The 17597-nt window shown below is 33.2% G+C and overlaps 1 protein-coding gene across 1 annotated transcript in view; it reads left to right on the top strand.

Moving 5' to 3' along the window:
- Nucleotides 1–17597, top strand: part of ACTR10 (actin related protein 10) — a 23685-nt gene that overhangs the window by 2298 nt on the left and 3790 nt on the right. The window contains exons 2-10 of the mRNA XM_019644847.1: nucleotides 760–832; nucleotides 3505–3587; nucleotides 5682–5790; nucleotides 8352–8459; nucleotides 10488–10555; nucleotides 10820–10899; nucleotides 12109–12144; nucleotides 14489–14568; nucleotides 14646–14719. Of these exons, the coding sequence (XP_019500392.1) occupies nucleotides 760–832; nucleotides 3505–3587; nucleotides 5682–5790; nucleotides 8352–8459; nucleotides 10488–10555; nucleotides 10820–10899; nucleotides 12109–12144; nucleotides 14489–14568; nucleotides 14646–14719 (711 nt within the window). The remainder of the gene's footprint in view (nucleotides 1–759; nucleotides 833–3504; nucleotides 3588–5681; nucleotides 5791–8351; nucleotides 8460–10487; nucleotides 10556–10819; nucleotides 10900–12108; nucleotides 12145–14488; nucleotides 14569–14645; nucleotides 14720–17597) is intronic.

The raw sequence follows: 17597 nt of genomic DNA, 5'->3' as shown, positions 1-17597 counted from the left end.
AGTGTGTAGCCAGCAGCCAGCAGCCACAGTGAGCGGCCGTCCAGAAGCCGGCGACTGATCTGCCTCTCCCGGGAAGAGCTCAATGATGGTGCCAACTTGGGCCAGTGAAGCAACAGCCTCCACAACTAGATTGAAGAACAAAACGACAGCAACTTGTCTGTTCCCCTTCCCCCAATTCCCCAGCACTGTTCCCATCCCCCAAACTCCCCAATAAAAAATCTTAAAACAAAAAAAAATGCTAGCAATGAAGACTATAATACGGATAGCTTATTTATTATGAGTTCATGATATATGAAAAGTGTGATTATAACTATGTCAAATATGCGTAGTTTTAAAAAATAGACCAAAAGGAAACATGTCAATCTAGTAGCTAGTAATATTAGAATGATGGACTTATGAGTAACTCATGAATTATATGAGTGAAGTCACTTAATATACAGATCCAGGGTTGTAGAAATGTGTTGCCAAAAATTCAGGAAAAATTAAAAACTGGAAAAAAAATGCTGCTGTAAAACAACATACTAGTTTATGTCAGTATCACTAATTTGAAACTTTTTTTTTACCTTTAATATACAATTATGAGTAGATGGTATTAACTTTTCCTTAGTTTTTTTTTTTGTCTCTGAATGCATCAGAGAATTTCTAGATGTTTTTGTGACCACCATTTTTAAACAAATACAGAAAAACTTGTTTGTGTGACAAATATATAAAAAGAATATTATAATAAGTTGAGTGTTTCAATTTTCTATTTATTTGCAGGTGTGGATTTGCTGGAGAAACTAGTCCAAGATGCATAATTCCTAGTGTGATAAAAAAAGCAGGCATGCCTAAGGTATTTTTTAAAACAAATTAGCAAAATAAGTACTGTACTGTAAAATATTTTAAAGGGTGATGTCAAATAAGCTTGATTAGAACAGCTCTAAATATATAACTTATTGTATTTCAAGAAAAAAATTTTAAATCCTTATTTAGTTTAATTTTGCATCCCATAAAAGTCACCTGTTTTAAGTATACAATTCAATGATTTTTAGTAAATATATTAAGTTCTGTAACCATCACCACAGTCAGTTTTAGAACAATTTTGTCATTCCAATAAGGTCTCTAATGCCTGTTTACAGTTAATTCCCAATCCTACCGCCAGCCCACCGCTCATATTTTTCCTGTCTCTAAAGATTTGCCTTTTCTGTACATTTTATATAGATAGAATTATATAATGTCAAGAGAAAGTTTTTAACCTTAGTAAAATAATTTTCTGAGCTTTGTAACATAATTAAGAATCACTTTATCCTTACCCTGTTTAAAATATAAGCCAGGTCCTCAGTCCTTTATCTGTAATTCCAAAATCCAAAGAACTATAAAAAACATTTCTTTTTTGACAGTCTCTTGTCAAGGCTAATTTGGCAGATTAGGAATTATAAAACAGTAGAATAATTTTTCATGCCATAGAATTTCACCTGTTAAAATCAAATGTTTCAGCTGTGTCTTAATATTTGTGTTCCTGAAAAACTTCGTTTTGATCACAAACAAAAACAAACTTGTGGAAAAAATAATAATTGATGCGACAACATAGATGGACCTAGAGGGTAGTATACTAAGTGAAATTAGTTAGACTGAGAAAGACAATACCAAATAATCTCACTTATATGTGGAATCTAAAGAACAAAATAAATGAACAAACAAAACAGAAACAGACCCGTAGACACATTGAACAAACTGATGGTTACTAGATAAAGGGTGGTTTGGAGGCCTGGGTAAGAAAGGTGAAGAGATTAAGAAGTGCAAATTGGTAGTTACAAAAGAATCAGAGGTATGTAAAGTAATATATGGGAAATATAGTTAATATTGTAAAAACTGTATAACGTCAGATGGGTCAGGGGGACCACCTCATAAATAAATAAAAAAACAAAAACCAACTGATTCCTCAGGAAAAAAATGGAATAGCTTTGGCTTGCAATTGAATGTGGCTGGAGGCTCTCGAGGATGTTTTAAAATAAAGTAAAACAGGACTTTGAAAATGTTGGTCATTGGGTGCTGAGACACTAAATGGAAGTGAGCTCTGAGCCAGCCATTGAGGCTGTTATTAAGGCTAGACCAAGAATAAATGCAGCCCCATAAAGAGTGGTGAAAGGGTGCACTCTGGGAAGGGAGCTCTTGGTACATAGGATCATATAAACTTTTAAAAGTAGATCTGAAAGGATACCTATACAGCCACTGGGTTGATGACTTTCTTTTTCTTGATGAAGATAACGTGGAATTTAATCTCCTCTTCCCTAATATTAACTAATACAAACTTCATAAATAAGACAATATTCCCTTATTTAACAATCAAATCTGAGCATGTTTGGTTTTCATAAAAGCATATGTAGCAGAAGAGACTAGTATATCATTTTGGTATTGGGATGCAATTGGTATTGGGATGCATCATTAAGATCAACATATGAAATATATTGATTCAGAAAGCTTTTTAATTATGCTTTATTAGGAAATCATTTTACTGATTTCAAAATTTTCTGCAAATCCTTAGACAAGCCAAAACGTAGTAGATAGGTCATGGTATGGTATTCAAAACGTGATGGAAGTTCCTTTCTTTTCATTTTTCACATTTTGCTTTATAATTGGTGTTATGTGTTACTAGATAGATTCCTGACTGGACTTAGAACTTTTACATTATAGTTGGCAGTTTTCTTAGTGCTTCGAGCTCTTACCTTCATCTTAACAAATATATGTAAAGATTAATCTATATTCAGCTATACATGGTTTGGAACCTTCTTTAAACTGTATAAAATCAGGAAATTAGCTGAGCTGATGGTCTTTCCTTTAAAAGAGTAAATGAGAGGTCTGACAATGATGCATCAGAGTACTTGGAGCTTTCTGAGGATAAGTGAAGCCCTGAATGTATATCAGTGTTGACTTAGCATTGATGGTTTGGTAGTGTTTGCATGTACTTCTTTAATGCTAATGGTGTATATTTTCATATTTACCACAACACACGTATTTATGAGCTATATACTTTGTGCTTGGCACTGTATCAGTTGAAGGAAGGATATATCATAAGCAACTGAGAAACAGTTCTTCCCCCTGTTCTTGTAGTCTAACAGGAAGGTGGAAAGTTTACAAGTAATTAAGTAGGGCGATGTTACAAAAGCAGAAGTGTCAGTGCTTTGGGAGTAACTAAAAGCCTTCCATGCTTTTTAATTGATTGTGATTTTTATCAGTTCTGCCAAAATTATAAGCCTGATGGAGGAAAAATGCAAATGAGCATAGCTCTTTACTTACTTATGGACGCCCACTTTTATCCCCACACAAAAAAAAATTTCCATCATCTTGGACATGCCAGTTCTTAAGGATTTTGTAAGTGATTATTCTACATTTAATGTTTGCATTTATTCTCAATACAAATTGCTTTTGATTTATTACCAGAAAATACATTAGTAAAAATAAGCATGTTTTAATTTGAGATTATTTTATTATTATAAATTGATAACTCATTTTAATTTTTTACAGCCTATCAAAGTTGTTCAATATAATATCAACACAGAAGAATTATATTCCTACCTAAAGGAATTCATCCACATACTGTATTTCAGGTAGAATGCATTTCTGTTCTCCCCTCTCTCCCCCCCAGCTTTAGTAATTAGATTTTCCTAATGCCAGTCATAGTACTACTATTTGATTGTATTATTGAGTTGTTGGAAAAGTCATGATGCATATTTGCAACAGATGGCAGTAGTTTATTTTTGGAAGTGTTAGAGTCATTCATATCTATGTTATTGCTATATCATTTGACAGCTGACAAGTCTAGCTTTGTTCAAAAAAAAAATTGAGCAATTTGGTTGAGTTTTGGAGATTTTACAACAAATTGAAGATGGAAGACCAAACTGTGCAGTTTTGCCATATTTTACTGTTTCACTTACATAAAGGGAAGAATGCACATCAAGCTTGTGAAAAGTTGCATAAAGTTTATGGTGACAATGCTCTACAAGAACGTGAGTGCCAACGATGGTTCACGAAAATCCGTGCTGGTGATTTTAATCTCAATGACAGTCCTTGGTCGGGGAGGCCCACCAAGGTTGATGACGACAAAATAAAGGCATTGATCGAGTCAATCCCACGTTATACTACACAAGAGATTACAGAAACATTGAACATCCATCATTCAAGTGTTCACGACCACCTGAAGAAGCTGGGATACGTAAGCAAGCTCGATATTTGGGTTTCGCATGAACTCAAAGAAGTTCATTTGACAGCACATATAAACATCTGCAATATGCTCATTAAACGTGAGGAAAACGATCTTTTTTTTGAAGCGACTGATAACTGGTGATGAGAAGTGGATTGTTTACAACAATGTGGTGCACAAACAATCTTGGTCCCGACATGATGATTCACCTCAAATGACATCGAAAGCAGACATTCATCAGAGGAAGGTTATACTCGTGTGGTGGGAGTTTAAAGGTGTCATGTTTTTCGAGTTCCTACTGAGGAACCAAACAATCAATTCGAATGTGTACTGTCAGCAATTGGACAGTTTGAATGAATCCATCATCCAGAAACGTCCAGAGCTTGTTAATTGTAAAGGAGTTGTATTCCATCGCAACAACGCGAGACCACACACAAGTTTGATCACCCGTCAAAAACTATTGGAGCTTGGATGGGATGTGTTGCCACACCCACCATACTCGCCTGACCTTGCACCATTAGACTTCCATTTGTTTTGCTCTCTTCAAAACTCCTTGCGTGGTATAATGTTCAATTCAGATGAGGCTGTAAATCAGTACCTTGTTCAGTTTTTCACAAATAAAGACAGGTCCTTCTATGAACGAGGAATTATGAAGCTCACTGAAAGATGGCAAAAGGTTATGGAACAAAACGGGCAATATATCGTTGATTGATCTTTGTTTTTTATATAAATAAATGACCTTTGAAAAACATAGACAAAATATGTCATGACTTTTCCGACAACCCAATACATCTGATGAGAAAAAAAAAAGTTAACTTCCATTACCATTTTTAATTGCTTATTTTCAACCTTTTCCAAATATATTTGAAGATTAGAAAACTGGCAAGAATAAGGAGATATTGAAAACAACCCGATGTCCATTTAAAAAGGGGCTAGATAATTAAATTATTTTACATCTGTATAATGAAACACAGCCATTTGAAAAAAATCAATATGAGTTGATACAAAAAAGTGTCTTAAATATATTAATAATTGAAAAAAGCAAATTGTAGAACAACATGTATGAAATGACTATTTCTTTTAAAATATATTCATGCACATATACAATAATGAAAATATACAAATTGCTGTAAGTGGTAGTTTCTGGGTAATAGAAGGGTAAGGTATTTATGCTTTCCAAGTTATAAACTTCTGTAATTGGAATTTTGTGAGCATATATTACTTTTGTAACCTAAAAATAGGAAATGTCTTTTTAATGGCTCAAGTTATTCATAGTAGTCTTGTTTTTGTTTTTTGAGATAAATGAGTTAATAGATGTGAAGTTCCTGACGCAGTGCATGGAATGTAGTTTTTTCCTGGGTAATAAAATGAAAATGTCTTTTTGTCATAAAGCATCTTAAGCTAGTGTAGTATATAGTTTCTCTATTCTGAACAAATTGCATTATGTCCCAAAATAAATATAAACTTTTATTTACTTTTCAAAATGAAACTATCACTTCAGGCACCTGTTGGTGAATCCCAGAGACCGCCGAGTTGTGGTTATCGAGTCAGTGCTTTGTCCTTCCCACTTCAGAGAGACACTCACTCGTGTTCTTTTCAAGTATTTTGAGGTACATGTTTTTTATGTTGTTGTTTTTTGGGGCAGGTTTTCAAAGCTTCAACTAAAAGGTCCTTATTTTATTTCCTTCATTGTATATACTACACAGTACATTTAAGAAACCAGGTAACAACAGTAAACTGAAGCCTCTTCAAATTGACCATTTATTTTCTTCCTTTGTATGGTTATTTCATGTGTAATGAGGGTTTCATCTGCTACTTAGATTATTGAAATTTCTTATTGATGTTTTTGTTATTTTAATACAAGTTTTTCTGTTTGGGAACTTCTTATTTTCAGATTTAAAGGGTATATTATGTACTGTGGAGTTCATGATGTGTTTCTTACAGGTCCTTCTAGTTTCTATTGTTTATTTATGCTGACTGTTATAAATTCTTCAGTTCTTTCATTTAAGATTTTAAATTTCTATTCAATGGAATATTCAAATAATGTTTCCCTTAGACCTAAATAGGCAGTGCCAAGAATGACTTTTTTTTTTTTTTTTTTTTTAAGATTTTTTTATTGGGGAATTGGGGGGATGGGAACAGTGCTGGGGAATTGGGGAAAGGGGAACAGACAAGTTGCTGTCGTTTTTGTTCTTCAGTCTAGTTGTGGAGGATGTTGCTTCACTGGCCCAAGTTGGCACCATCATTGCGCTCTTCTCTGGCGAGGCAGATCAGTCGCCGGCTTCTGGACGGCCGCTCACTGCGGCTGCTGGCCGCTCACGCTGGCTGCTGGCCACACACGGTAGCCCATGGCAATCCACTGCCACAGGGACTGCAGCCCACGCCGTCGCCGGCAACTCACGGCAGCCCAGCTCCAGGTTGAGCTGTTGTTCAGCATCTTAGCTGTAGAGGGCAGTGTCACTGGCCCTCATATGTGGGATCCGAACCGGGGCCCTCTGGCATCCCAAGCGAGTTCTTAACCATCGCGCCACTCGGCCGGCCCCCAAGAATGACTCTTGTGTCCTGATATTAGTAATATTTCTTGTAACTTTCCTAGGAATCAAGATTATTTTAAAGACCGAACTTAAAATTTTACATTTAATATTCTAAGAAAAGATCATATGGAAAATCTTTATTATTTAAATTTTTAAAACATCTCTGCCTTAGGAATTTAGGGTTTTTCAGCAAGGGAAACTAGAGGATTGTATAAAATATGTACAGTATATAAGAAATTAAGCACATATAAATTTATTTTTCATACATTCTACTGAAGTCAACATATTTAAAAAATCAAAATGTCTTTATGAGGTAAGGGCAGTTAATATTTCTAATTTATAGTTTAGTAAGGCAGACACCGAAAAACAGGTTATATACCCTCCTATACTTACTGATGTCATACGTAGTTTTAAGAATTTGGTTTCCAGTAGAAAGAACACAAACCAAAACAAGAAGTCACTTCAGTTCTTACCTGAATAAAATAGATGGTTCTCTGTAGGTACACTTAGAGGTTTAGTTGTATTTGTGTATCCTTATCTCATATATAACTAGAATAACCTGTTGTATCTACTTAGGGGAAATGTAGCTATGATTTTGTTTGCCATTTAGTTATGATAGCATATTTTGATTGAATATTTATCTGATATTTGGAGTGTCACTAGATTTTGCAAATTCTCACTGGAAAATGTCACACAAACCTAGGAATTTTTGTTCTTCAATTTAATTTTAACTGCTATATTACAATGTTTTAAAAATATAGTTCATATTACAAACATTGTGAATAAAGACAATCAAGAATTCTTTTTCCGTATTTTCATTTTGATGGTAAAGGTATCTCTTTATCTTATTAACTTAGCATTTTCCTCCAAATTTATATTTCTGGACCTCTTCTTTTTTTTTTTTAAAGATTTTTTATTGGGGAATTGGGGGGATGGGAACAGTGCTGGGGAGTTGGGGGAAGGGGAACAGACAAGTTGCTGTCGTTTTGTTCTTCAATCTAGTTGTGGAGGATGTTGCTTCACTGGCCCAAGTTGGCACCATCATTGCACTCTTCTCTGGTGAGGCAGATCAGTCGCGGGCTTCTGGACGGCCGCTCACTGCGGCTGCTGGCCACACACGGTAGCCCATGGCAATCCACTGCCACAGGGACTGCAGCCCACGCCGTCGCCGGCGACTCACGGCAGCCCAGCTCCAGGTTGAGCTGTTGTTCAGCATCTTAGCTGTGGAGGGCAGTGTCACTGGCCCTCATATGTGGGATCCGAACCGGGGCCCTCTGGCATCCCAAACGAGTTCTTAACCATCGCGCCACTCGGCCGGCCCTCTGGGCCTCTTCTTTTATCCCTTTCAGTTTTTCCTCCAAAAAAGAGAGAACAAGAATAAAAATGCTTCCTAGTTGTCATTTTGGAATGAAACAATTTAGAGAAGTCAAAGAATGTATTTATTGTAGTATATTTCAATTTTGTGTAAATTCAAATAAATCAACAAACTAATTCTTAATTTAGTGCCATAAAATGGTTGACTAGGTACGTAATATGAATAAATAATAACGTTCCTGTGAATTTTTTCAAATATATTTGAAATGTAAGGGAAATACCTTCAACTACCTGACACTCATTCCTGTTTTGTTGTTTTCTAGGTTCCATCCGTCTTGCTTGCTCCAAGTCATCTAATGGCTCTTCTGACACTTGGCATAAACTCTGCCATGGTCCTGGATTGTGGATATAGAGAAAGCCTGGTGTTACCTGTATCTTTTTTGTGAACCAGTTAATTTTGCAGTTTTTACTCACTTTAAAATAATTAAGCTTATTACAAATGGTTTTTATTGCATCAAACTTTTGAATTACCATGAAATATGAAATACCATGTGGAAAAATGCACAGAATTGTGAGACTTAAATTTACTTTTTGTAAAAATTATTGTTATGACTTGGTCCCAGTATGTACTCCAGGGATGAGACCTCATGAATGTTATATTCATATTCAGTTTTTAAGAGGAACACCGGCTAATTAGGACATGTTGAAGAAATTGACTAGGATAGTCAAGTTCTAAGAAAAGATACAGAGAGTAATTGGAGAAATGGAAATGAGAAAGTTAGATCATGAAAAATTAAAATTTAATAGTGACATGAAATCTGCCTTCAAATAGCTGAAGGGCTGGCTATGGAATATTGAATACGTTTCTTTTCTGTCTCCAGAGACTGTCATGGAGACAGTATGGCATAAAGTTTATGAGTTTTGGGTTTTGAAATGAAATACACCCATTAGTGTAAATCTCAGCTATGCTTACTAGTTGTATGATACTGCTCAAGTAGCTTAATCTCTGGGTCTCAGTTTCCAGATCTATAAAATGGGAATTATAATAACTCCATCTCATAGGGGTGTTGTGTGACTTAAGTGAGGTAATGTTTGTAAAGTGTTTAGCAAAGGATCTGGCACATAGTAACTTGTTCATTAAGTGCTATAGTTTTTATATCATCCACAACATCAGGAAAAACTGTAGTAATTCAAGCTGTCCCAAAATGGAATTACTAACTATAAACTGGTACATTCCTTGTCATTAGAAGCATTTAAGCAGAGTATATAGGTAAATGTATCTCAGAAATAGTACAATGGGCATAGCTATGTTGAAAAGGAGGTTAAAATACATAAATACAAGACCCTTTCAATTTTGGTATCTTCATGTATATTAGAAGAAATGCTCATGGGAAAGAAATCAAGAATCATTAGCTCCTAGGGAACTAAATTAGGCAATAGCTTTTAAATATATTTTGTATGTAACTCTTGTAACAACACTGCAACGTAAGTATTATTCTCATAGAAATGAGAAAATTGAAAGTGTGGATATCTAGTTGACGCAAAGTCATAAGCATACAGCCAAGATATATATCCATGTTTGTCTCCATAGTCAATGCTCTTCCAATATACTTTTTTTCTTTTCATAAGTATTGTACTTACAGAATATCAGCAAAAACAATATATAAAATAAGGTAGCCAACTCCCAGTATAATATTGTGCACTACCCTGTGAACACTGTCTAATGGAAATACATTGTGAGACGTATATACTGAGGATGCTGAGGGTGCCAAAAAAATACATACAGGTGGACACTTTAGTGAACATTGCTCAAGCAGTAGTTCACCATAATCAGAAGTGTCTGGATGCTGATGGTAACCACTTTGAGCACCTCTTGTAATTGCAGAAGTCAAATGTGACTTGTATTCATCTTTTGTTATTGGTATATATTGAGTATTACAATTTTAGTAGCTTTTACGTTTCTCAAAATGTGTATACATTTTTTTGGCACCCTCTGTATAGTTAAAAAATTTTCTGAGCTACATTTTAAAAAGTACAAATGAAACAGATGAAATTAGTAGTATATTTAACCCAATATATTAAACATATTTCAGTATACAATTAATATAAAAATTATAATGAGATATTTTACAGGGGCTTTTTTGTATAAGTCTTTTAAATTCGGTGTGAAATTTATTCTTACAGCACATCTAAATTCAGATTAGCCACATTTCAAGTGCTCAATGGCCACATGTGGCCAGTGGCTACGTTATAGGACACTCCAGCACTAACTAATGAATTCTGTTCATGTGTGTGTGTGTGTATAACATTTTTCTTTGGAGAAGAATACGAAAAAGACTCATTTTTCTGTAACTTTTAAAAATAAGAAGAATTTACTGATATAGAACAATATTGCAGGAGGTAAGGAAAAGATCAAGGAAACCACATTTTGTCTTCTAATGTCCTTGACTACACTATAGATATATGAAGGAATCCCAGTACTAAATTGTTGGGGAGCACTTCCCCTAGGAGGAAAAGCTCTTCACAGGTAAGTTTCTTGGAATTTAGCACATTTGCTTTATCTGTGCCACAAAAATACATGCAATTTTTTGGCAGTGATCAGTAGAGGACTAGTAATACAGACATTTAATGTTACTCATTTCATTCTCTGTTAGCCTTTAGTGTATTCATCTTTTAAGGATAAAACCACTTTTACTTAAAGCATCATAATATATTATGCAATAAAAGTATTAAATAAAAAGAGGATATCAGTTGCAATATTTTAATTCCAGTAACTTTTTTTTACCTTCAGGGAGTTGGAAACTCAACTATTGGAGCAATGTACTGTTGACACAGGTGCTGCTAAAGAACAGAGCCTTCCCTCTGTGATGGGTAAAGTCATTTAAAACTATTTAGGAATGGTTTACCTTCCTTTTTAATTCTTCAACTGATATATATTTTTAACCCCATTGCATAGTTACTCTCTTTTCCCCCATATCGCTCTAGCTATAATATAAAGTTATCATTGAGCTCTTAATCACCAAATCCAGTAGTTTAATTTTAGTCATCTTTTCTAGAACTTTTGACATTGTGGATTATTATGTGCTCTTGATATTATCCTTGGCTTTCAGGGATGCTGATGATGCTCAAATTTATTACTCAGCCTGACCCTTCTTCTAAACACGATATTCTATTTCCAACTGATGATTAGCTATACATAAGCATGTCTCTAGGCACTTTAAATTTAAGACTTCCAAAAAGAGAACACATTATCTCTTCCTCCAAATTCATTTCAGCAACTCATTCTTAAGTTTCTTATCTTCCTTGATGTAAATAATTTTTTCTTATAAATCAGAATATTTTTACGTGTTTAACAATGGGTTAAAAATTCTGAATTTAGGAGATTTTATATTTAGGGTTGAAAATTCTGATTCAGATAACAAGGTTTTTGGCAACAAAATCACATATCCAAACATCCGTCTTCCAAAGATTCCCTATATTGTGTAGATTTCTTTGAATAGGTACTTTCTCATTTTTTAAAATGTCACCTTTACCTTTAATGAAAAAAATTAAAAGTCTGCATATGATCCTTTGTAAAAGTATTTATTAGGTTACTATGTTATTGACAGTGATTTATTATCACTGTCAATGTGATAATTGATAAGCAAATTTGAAACTTCACTTTTATAAAAGAAAAATAACTTACGTTTAAGTCCTACATTTTGTCTAAGTACCACAAGATGACCAACAAATCTTTTTATGGTAGAAAAGACTTCTTTTTATGGTACAAAGGGTAATTTCTACCTAATGTCAGTTATTCTACTGTATTTTTAAAGTCTCGTTTTTATCAAATTTGTGATTATGTGACATCCTGTAGCACTTTGCACACATCTGGCTTCAACTTCTGTGCTTTGGCTTGGCTTTGAATGATGAAGTTTCTTTCCTAAAAGCAAATTTCATTTTTCTGTTTGGCTTTTAAAAAACTTATAATACTTATATTTTTAAAAATTTTGCTGAAATGTAAATGTAAATATGAATGCAATTGAAGAAACTGTTTTCGCTTTTAACGTTCTATAGTGCTAAATAAAATTTCTGTTTTAGGTTCAATTCCAGAAGGAGTCTTAGAAGATATTAAAGGTAAACTAAGTTCCCATTTTTGTTCCTTTCATCCTTGGTTTGGGAGGCATGTTTTGAAAAAAATTTTACACAGATATAAAATAAATTCATAATGTCATATCCTAAATTATTTAATATATAGGCTATGGAATAACAAATAAAATTTTGATTTTTCTTCAAATTTATGTAAGTTTTTTGGCACTATTTATGATGTGTTATTGAAGAAACTTCTCAATTATAGGGTGTACAGGTTTACTAGAAAATTAGTAGTTTGCACATTATGAAATAACAGTTAAATTGCTTAAGAAAGCCATTGGTTTTATGTTCTGTAGTTTTTTACTCTAGATTTTTAAATACATTTTTATAAGGTTAGTCATTTTACTGACTTCAGAAATTCTACAGTTGGAATCAAAGTATATTGGATTTATTTTAATAAGATATATTGCTTCTGCTTTGCTAGAGTGCATTTTTATGATAATGTTTAAATTGAGTTTTCTGGTATTTTGATTCACTGAAAGAAAAGCATTTAAAATAATAACTCAATGTTTTTCAGAACTGAGAGTGTCATGTAAAATTAATATTTTATAATATTTAATAAAGAATTAGACAATAATGGGTTTTAGAGTTAAATGGAACCTGGAGATAATCTGGTAGAATTAGGTCCCCGAAATATTAAATGATTTTGTTCAGTGTCTCACAATATGGAAAGTTAGAGCTAGGGCTGCAAAATGGATCTTGTTGTTTATTATACCTCTTTCTTATGCAGTATAATTACCTAAAATCTCTTCAATTACTATAAAATTTCAGTCATTTGTACATGCTTATTGCAGTATCTCAAATAGTACAGAAATATCTCAAGTCAAATTAATAATTTCCCTTCCCTTTTCCAGTCCTATCCCCCATGATATAGTAGCTGCTGACTATTTGGAGTGTTTCTTTCCATAAAGCCCCCAACTTGTGAAAGATGTTTAACTTTCCCATTTGTCAGGGAAACATATTTGCAAAAATTTGTAAGGTGACACCCAGTATTTGTGAGATTGTGGGGAAAATATCTATATATTACTATTAATAAGGATTGAAGACTAATCTTTTTTGAAAGCAACCTGACATCTTTATTAAAATTGAAAGTGTGCATCCCTTATAAGAGGGGATGTTGAATGAAGTTAGTAACTTCATAACAAGGAGTATTATGTAGCTGTTAAAAAGAAGGTGGTAGATGTATTGATCTGGAAGGTTGCCCATAATACACTAAGGGAAAAACCTGTTGCTGAATTAGTATGTACAGGAGGAACCCATTTCCATTAAAACAAATATGCAACACATACACTCTGTCACTTATTATATTAGTTAAATACGTGGTTTAATAACCTAAATTATTTGAAAATTCTTAAGTGTAATTTATCTCTTCTTGGATTTTTAATTCAGTGAATATAGTTTCTTTAAAGAAAAGCACCTTCCTCTGCCAAGTATATAAAATCTTGTCCGCTAGGCATTGGCTTTGCTTAGATAGTTCTGAGGACTTGAATAAAATACAAAATATATAAGTAACTTGAACATCTAGCTTACTGTGTAGCATATTAGCATATTGTAGATTATTAAATACATTTTGAATTAGTGAACAAATTAACTTTATATAATATATAAATAGATATTTAACTAACATGCTTTGTAAATATTAACCAAGTCATTAGATTTCTTACACTCAGCATCAATTTTGTCTCTACTTAAAAAAATGTTTTATTCCTTACCTATTTCTCAAAATAATTTGAAACAGCTTATTATAAAAGGTATTTTGCAATAAAAATAATCTTTTAAAGAATAAATGTCCAAAGTGTAAAAGCAATAAAAAGGTGATACAGTAGAAAGAAAAATGATAGTATCGGGGTATGCCAAGAGGGATAAAATAATCATGCCTAAAAACCCTAAACTAAATTTGGCTTTGTGTTCTAACCAACCAAGATTTTTTTAAAAATCAGATAAATAGATACATAGTATTAGATATAGAGATATAAACCAATCTTGTTCAATAAACGTTCTATTCAATTAGAATAGCTACACTTTCATGATGCTAAAATTTATTTTTATTATGGTACTCTTTATACAAGGAGTATCATACAGTAATTTTCTCAAAGGTGGTTTTTTTTTTGTAATGTGGTTTCATGGAAGATGGACACATAACATGTCTTATGACTCCTTGTTCTCTTTATTTGTGAATAAATTGTCATAAGCTAACTAAAGACAGGGATAGTGTATAAAATTCAAAGGAATGGGTGATTAGCATGTCCTAGAATAAGACTGTTCTAACAGGAACATAGATTGGCTCAATCACAAACCATAACAAAGTCTCCTTTTTTTTTCCTTTAAGTGCGCACTTGCTTTGTAAGTGATCTGAAGCGTGGACTACAAATCCAGGCAGCAAAATTTAATATTGATGGAAATACTGAGGTAAGTAAAAATAAACGTATATTCTTTTTTCAGAGGTTATATCTTGTATACTTATGCTTTTGATATGTATATTTCAGCGTCCCTCACCACCCCCAAATGTTGACTACCCATTGGATGGAGAGAAAATTTTACATGTCCTTGGATCAATCAGGTTAGACCTTAATTTTTATGAGCAAAACAATGAACTGAAATGAATTTTTGGCCTTTAAAAATATTTGTATAAACCTTTAGTATTGTTATTAGTAACGATTATGTATTTTTCATTAGGCCTTGTCATTCATGATTAATTTCATTATTCAACTTTTTAATTTTGGAAAACTTTAAAAAATATTCTTATTCATCGAAGTAATTCAGAATTAATTTAATTAATGAAACTTACCTTTCTTGTATGTGGAGAATAAAGTGTGATACTTTAAAACAGGGTTCGGCAAACTTTTTCTATAAAGGGACAAATGGTAAATAGCTTGGGTTTTGTGGGCCATCAGGTCTCTGTTGCATCTGCTCAGCTCTGCAGTTGGAGTGCAGTATCAGCCATAGACAATATGTAAATAAATGAGCACAGCTGTGTTCCAAGAAGACTTTATTTGCAAAAACAGATGGGGCTGGATTTGGCTTGAAGGCCATATGCTGTCTTGTTAGAAAAAAGGCATTCTTCCAAATATACTGAATCTTTAGGACTAGTTAGTAATTCACCTTTTTACTATTAATTGAATTATTCTTTCTGATGATGCAGTGTAAGTTTTTAAAGACTTACAGAATTATATTGGCAACAATATAATTTTTCTTCATACTCAAACTTTATAAAATTTGTTACAGAAGTTTCATCTGTAAAATACTAGATCAGAAGATACACAGAAAATAATTATGTAAATATGAAGATTGTGTTAGATTTTTGAGATTATTAATACAGAGGTTCAGATATTAAAATGATGTAAAAGGGTGAACATAAATATACAGATAAAGATAGTTGGGGAAACAAAAAAGTGAGAATTTTAACAATTTTTGGTAGTAACTTTTTATCATTTTTTCTAGTTATATAAGTTACATTCATTACATTAATATTTAACATATTTTCCTGATTGCTTAGTAGAGCCCAGAAAAAAAGAAGAAATTAGTGTTTAAGGAAGGTGAACTAATATGGAGGTTTGTGTTTACATAATAGTAGGAAAGTACATTGTGAATAAAAAACCACTGTCTGTCCAAACCCAATTAATTTACAGTTGTTTGCTAATATGTTTTTCCTACCAAAAAATCTAATTCTTTTGAAAACTTCTAATTAGATGCAATACAGACCAAGAGTTTATTGGTAAATCAGAAGGGTTATTTAAAAGGAAGGACCATTTAAAAAAAATAATATACTAAACATTTTATTTTAACTTAAAATTTATAGATAAGTATTTATTTGTCAGACTTTTTTCTAAGACCTTTTCTTTGAGGTCTGAGTTAAATTTACATAAACCAGTAATTCATGGCTTATGATTTCCAGGTGTGTTTTTTTTTAAGTAGTGAGAGCTTAAAGTTATTTGTGAATCTTGGTACAGAATCCTTCTGTTGGGTTGTTGGAAAAGTCATGACACATTTTTGCAATGAAAAACATAGAAAAAATATGCCATGACTTTTCCGACAACCCAATAGATAGTTTCTTCTATACTTTTACAGTTGTATTGTTTTATATTAAAAAAATCTTAAAAATTATTTTGTCTTTCCAAAGCATTAAACATAGTTCACATAGAAAAAACTTATTTTTCTCCCTACTATTTCATTGGTTAAATAATAAGTGTTAAATATATAATTTCAATATCAAGTCAACTGACAAAAGATTTGGAAAAAGAAAACTGATGCTCTGTTACCATTCAACTCACCTAGTCGAAGCAGGAGTAAGCAAGCATGGCAGCAAGTGGCTGACTAGCCGTGAGTGTTCACCGCAGGCCGCAGTGTCCTTTACTGATGAAATGCAGAGAGTTAGCAAGTAGGTTGAGTCTGATGAGAGAATTTTATATTTTGAGAAAGATTCAAAAAAATATGATTCCAATTTTTTTTTTTTAATATAGTGTTTGTATATGTATAGTTAGTTTTGTATTACGTTGGTTAGGATTTGGTTTGGCCATTAGTTATACAAATGTGAAAATAGTAGCTTCAACAAGATAGAAGTTTGCCTCTCCTTTAGAAGTTCAGAGTAAGGTATAAGTTCAGTGTAAGTCCAGGGGTGGTATAATAACTGCCATCAGAGACCCAAATACCTTTCTGTCATCTTTGGGGTGTAGCCCTTTTCCTTGGGATCTAGTGTGGTTGCTGGAGTCACAGCTACTATTATACATCTGTGTTTCAAGCAAGCAGTCCTAGGAAGGGAAATAAAAAAGTGCTTCCTCTTCTTTTTAAGGAAACTTTCTAGAAGTTCCACATACTACTTCTGCCTCTATCTTATTGTCTGGTAGTTAGGTACATCTAGCTGCAAGGGAGGCTGATAAATAGGGTCTCATTAAGGGTGGGGCATTGTATCTGCCTTAAAAATGGAGTTCTTTTTTTATTTTAAAATAATTACAGATTCACAGGAAATTGTAAAGATAATGTACAGCAGTCCCATGTATTCTTCACCCACTTTCTCCCAATGGTTACATCTTATGTAATTATAGTACAGTATCAAAACCAGTAATTTGGCATTGGTATAATGTATATATGTAGTTCTGTGTAATTTTATCACAGGTGGATTTCTGTAATCACCACCACCACAGTCAAGACATAGAACTATCCCATTGTCACAAAGATCTTCCTTTTGCTACTCAAAAACAGGGTTGTTATTTTTTTAATTTTAGAACAAACAGAAAAATGAAAAATGGATATTTTATTAGGCAACTAGTAATGTTTGCCTTCTTTTATTTTTAAAACAAAGGGAGGGCTGGGCCGGCCGAGTGGCGCGATGGTTAAGAACTCGCTTGGGACACCAGAGGGCCCCGGTTCGGATCCCACATATGAGGGCCAGTGACACTGCCCTCCACAGCTAAGATGCTGAACAACAGCTCAACCTGGAG

The sequence above is a fragment of the Hipposideros armiger genome, unplaced genomic scaffold (assembly GCF_001890085.2).
Source record: "Hipposideros armiger isolate ML-2016 unplaced genomic scaffold, ASM189008v1 scaffold_5, whole genome shotgun sequence".
Taxonomy (NCBI): Eukaryota; Metazoa; Chordata; class Mammalia; order Chiroptera; family Hipposideridae; genus Hipposideros; species Hipposideros armiger.
The sequence above is the reverse complement of the archived record's forward strand: the minus strand, read 5'-3'. Positions and strand labels throughout refer to the sequence as shown.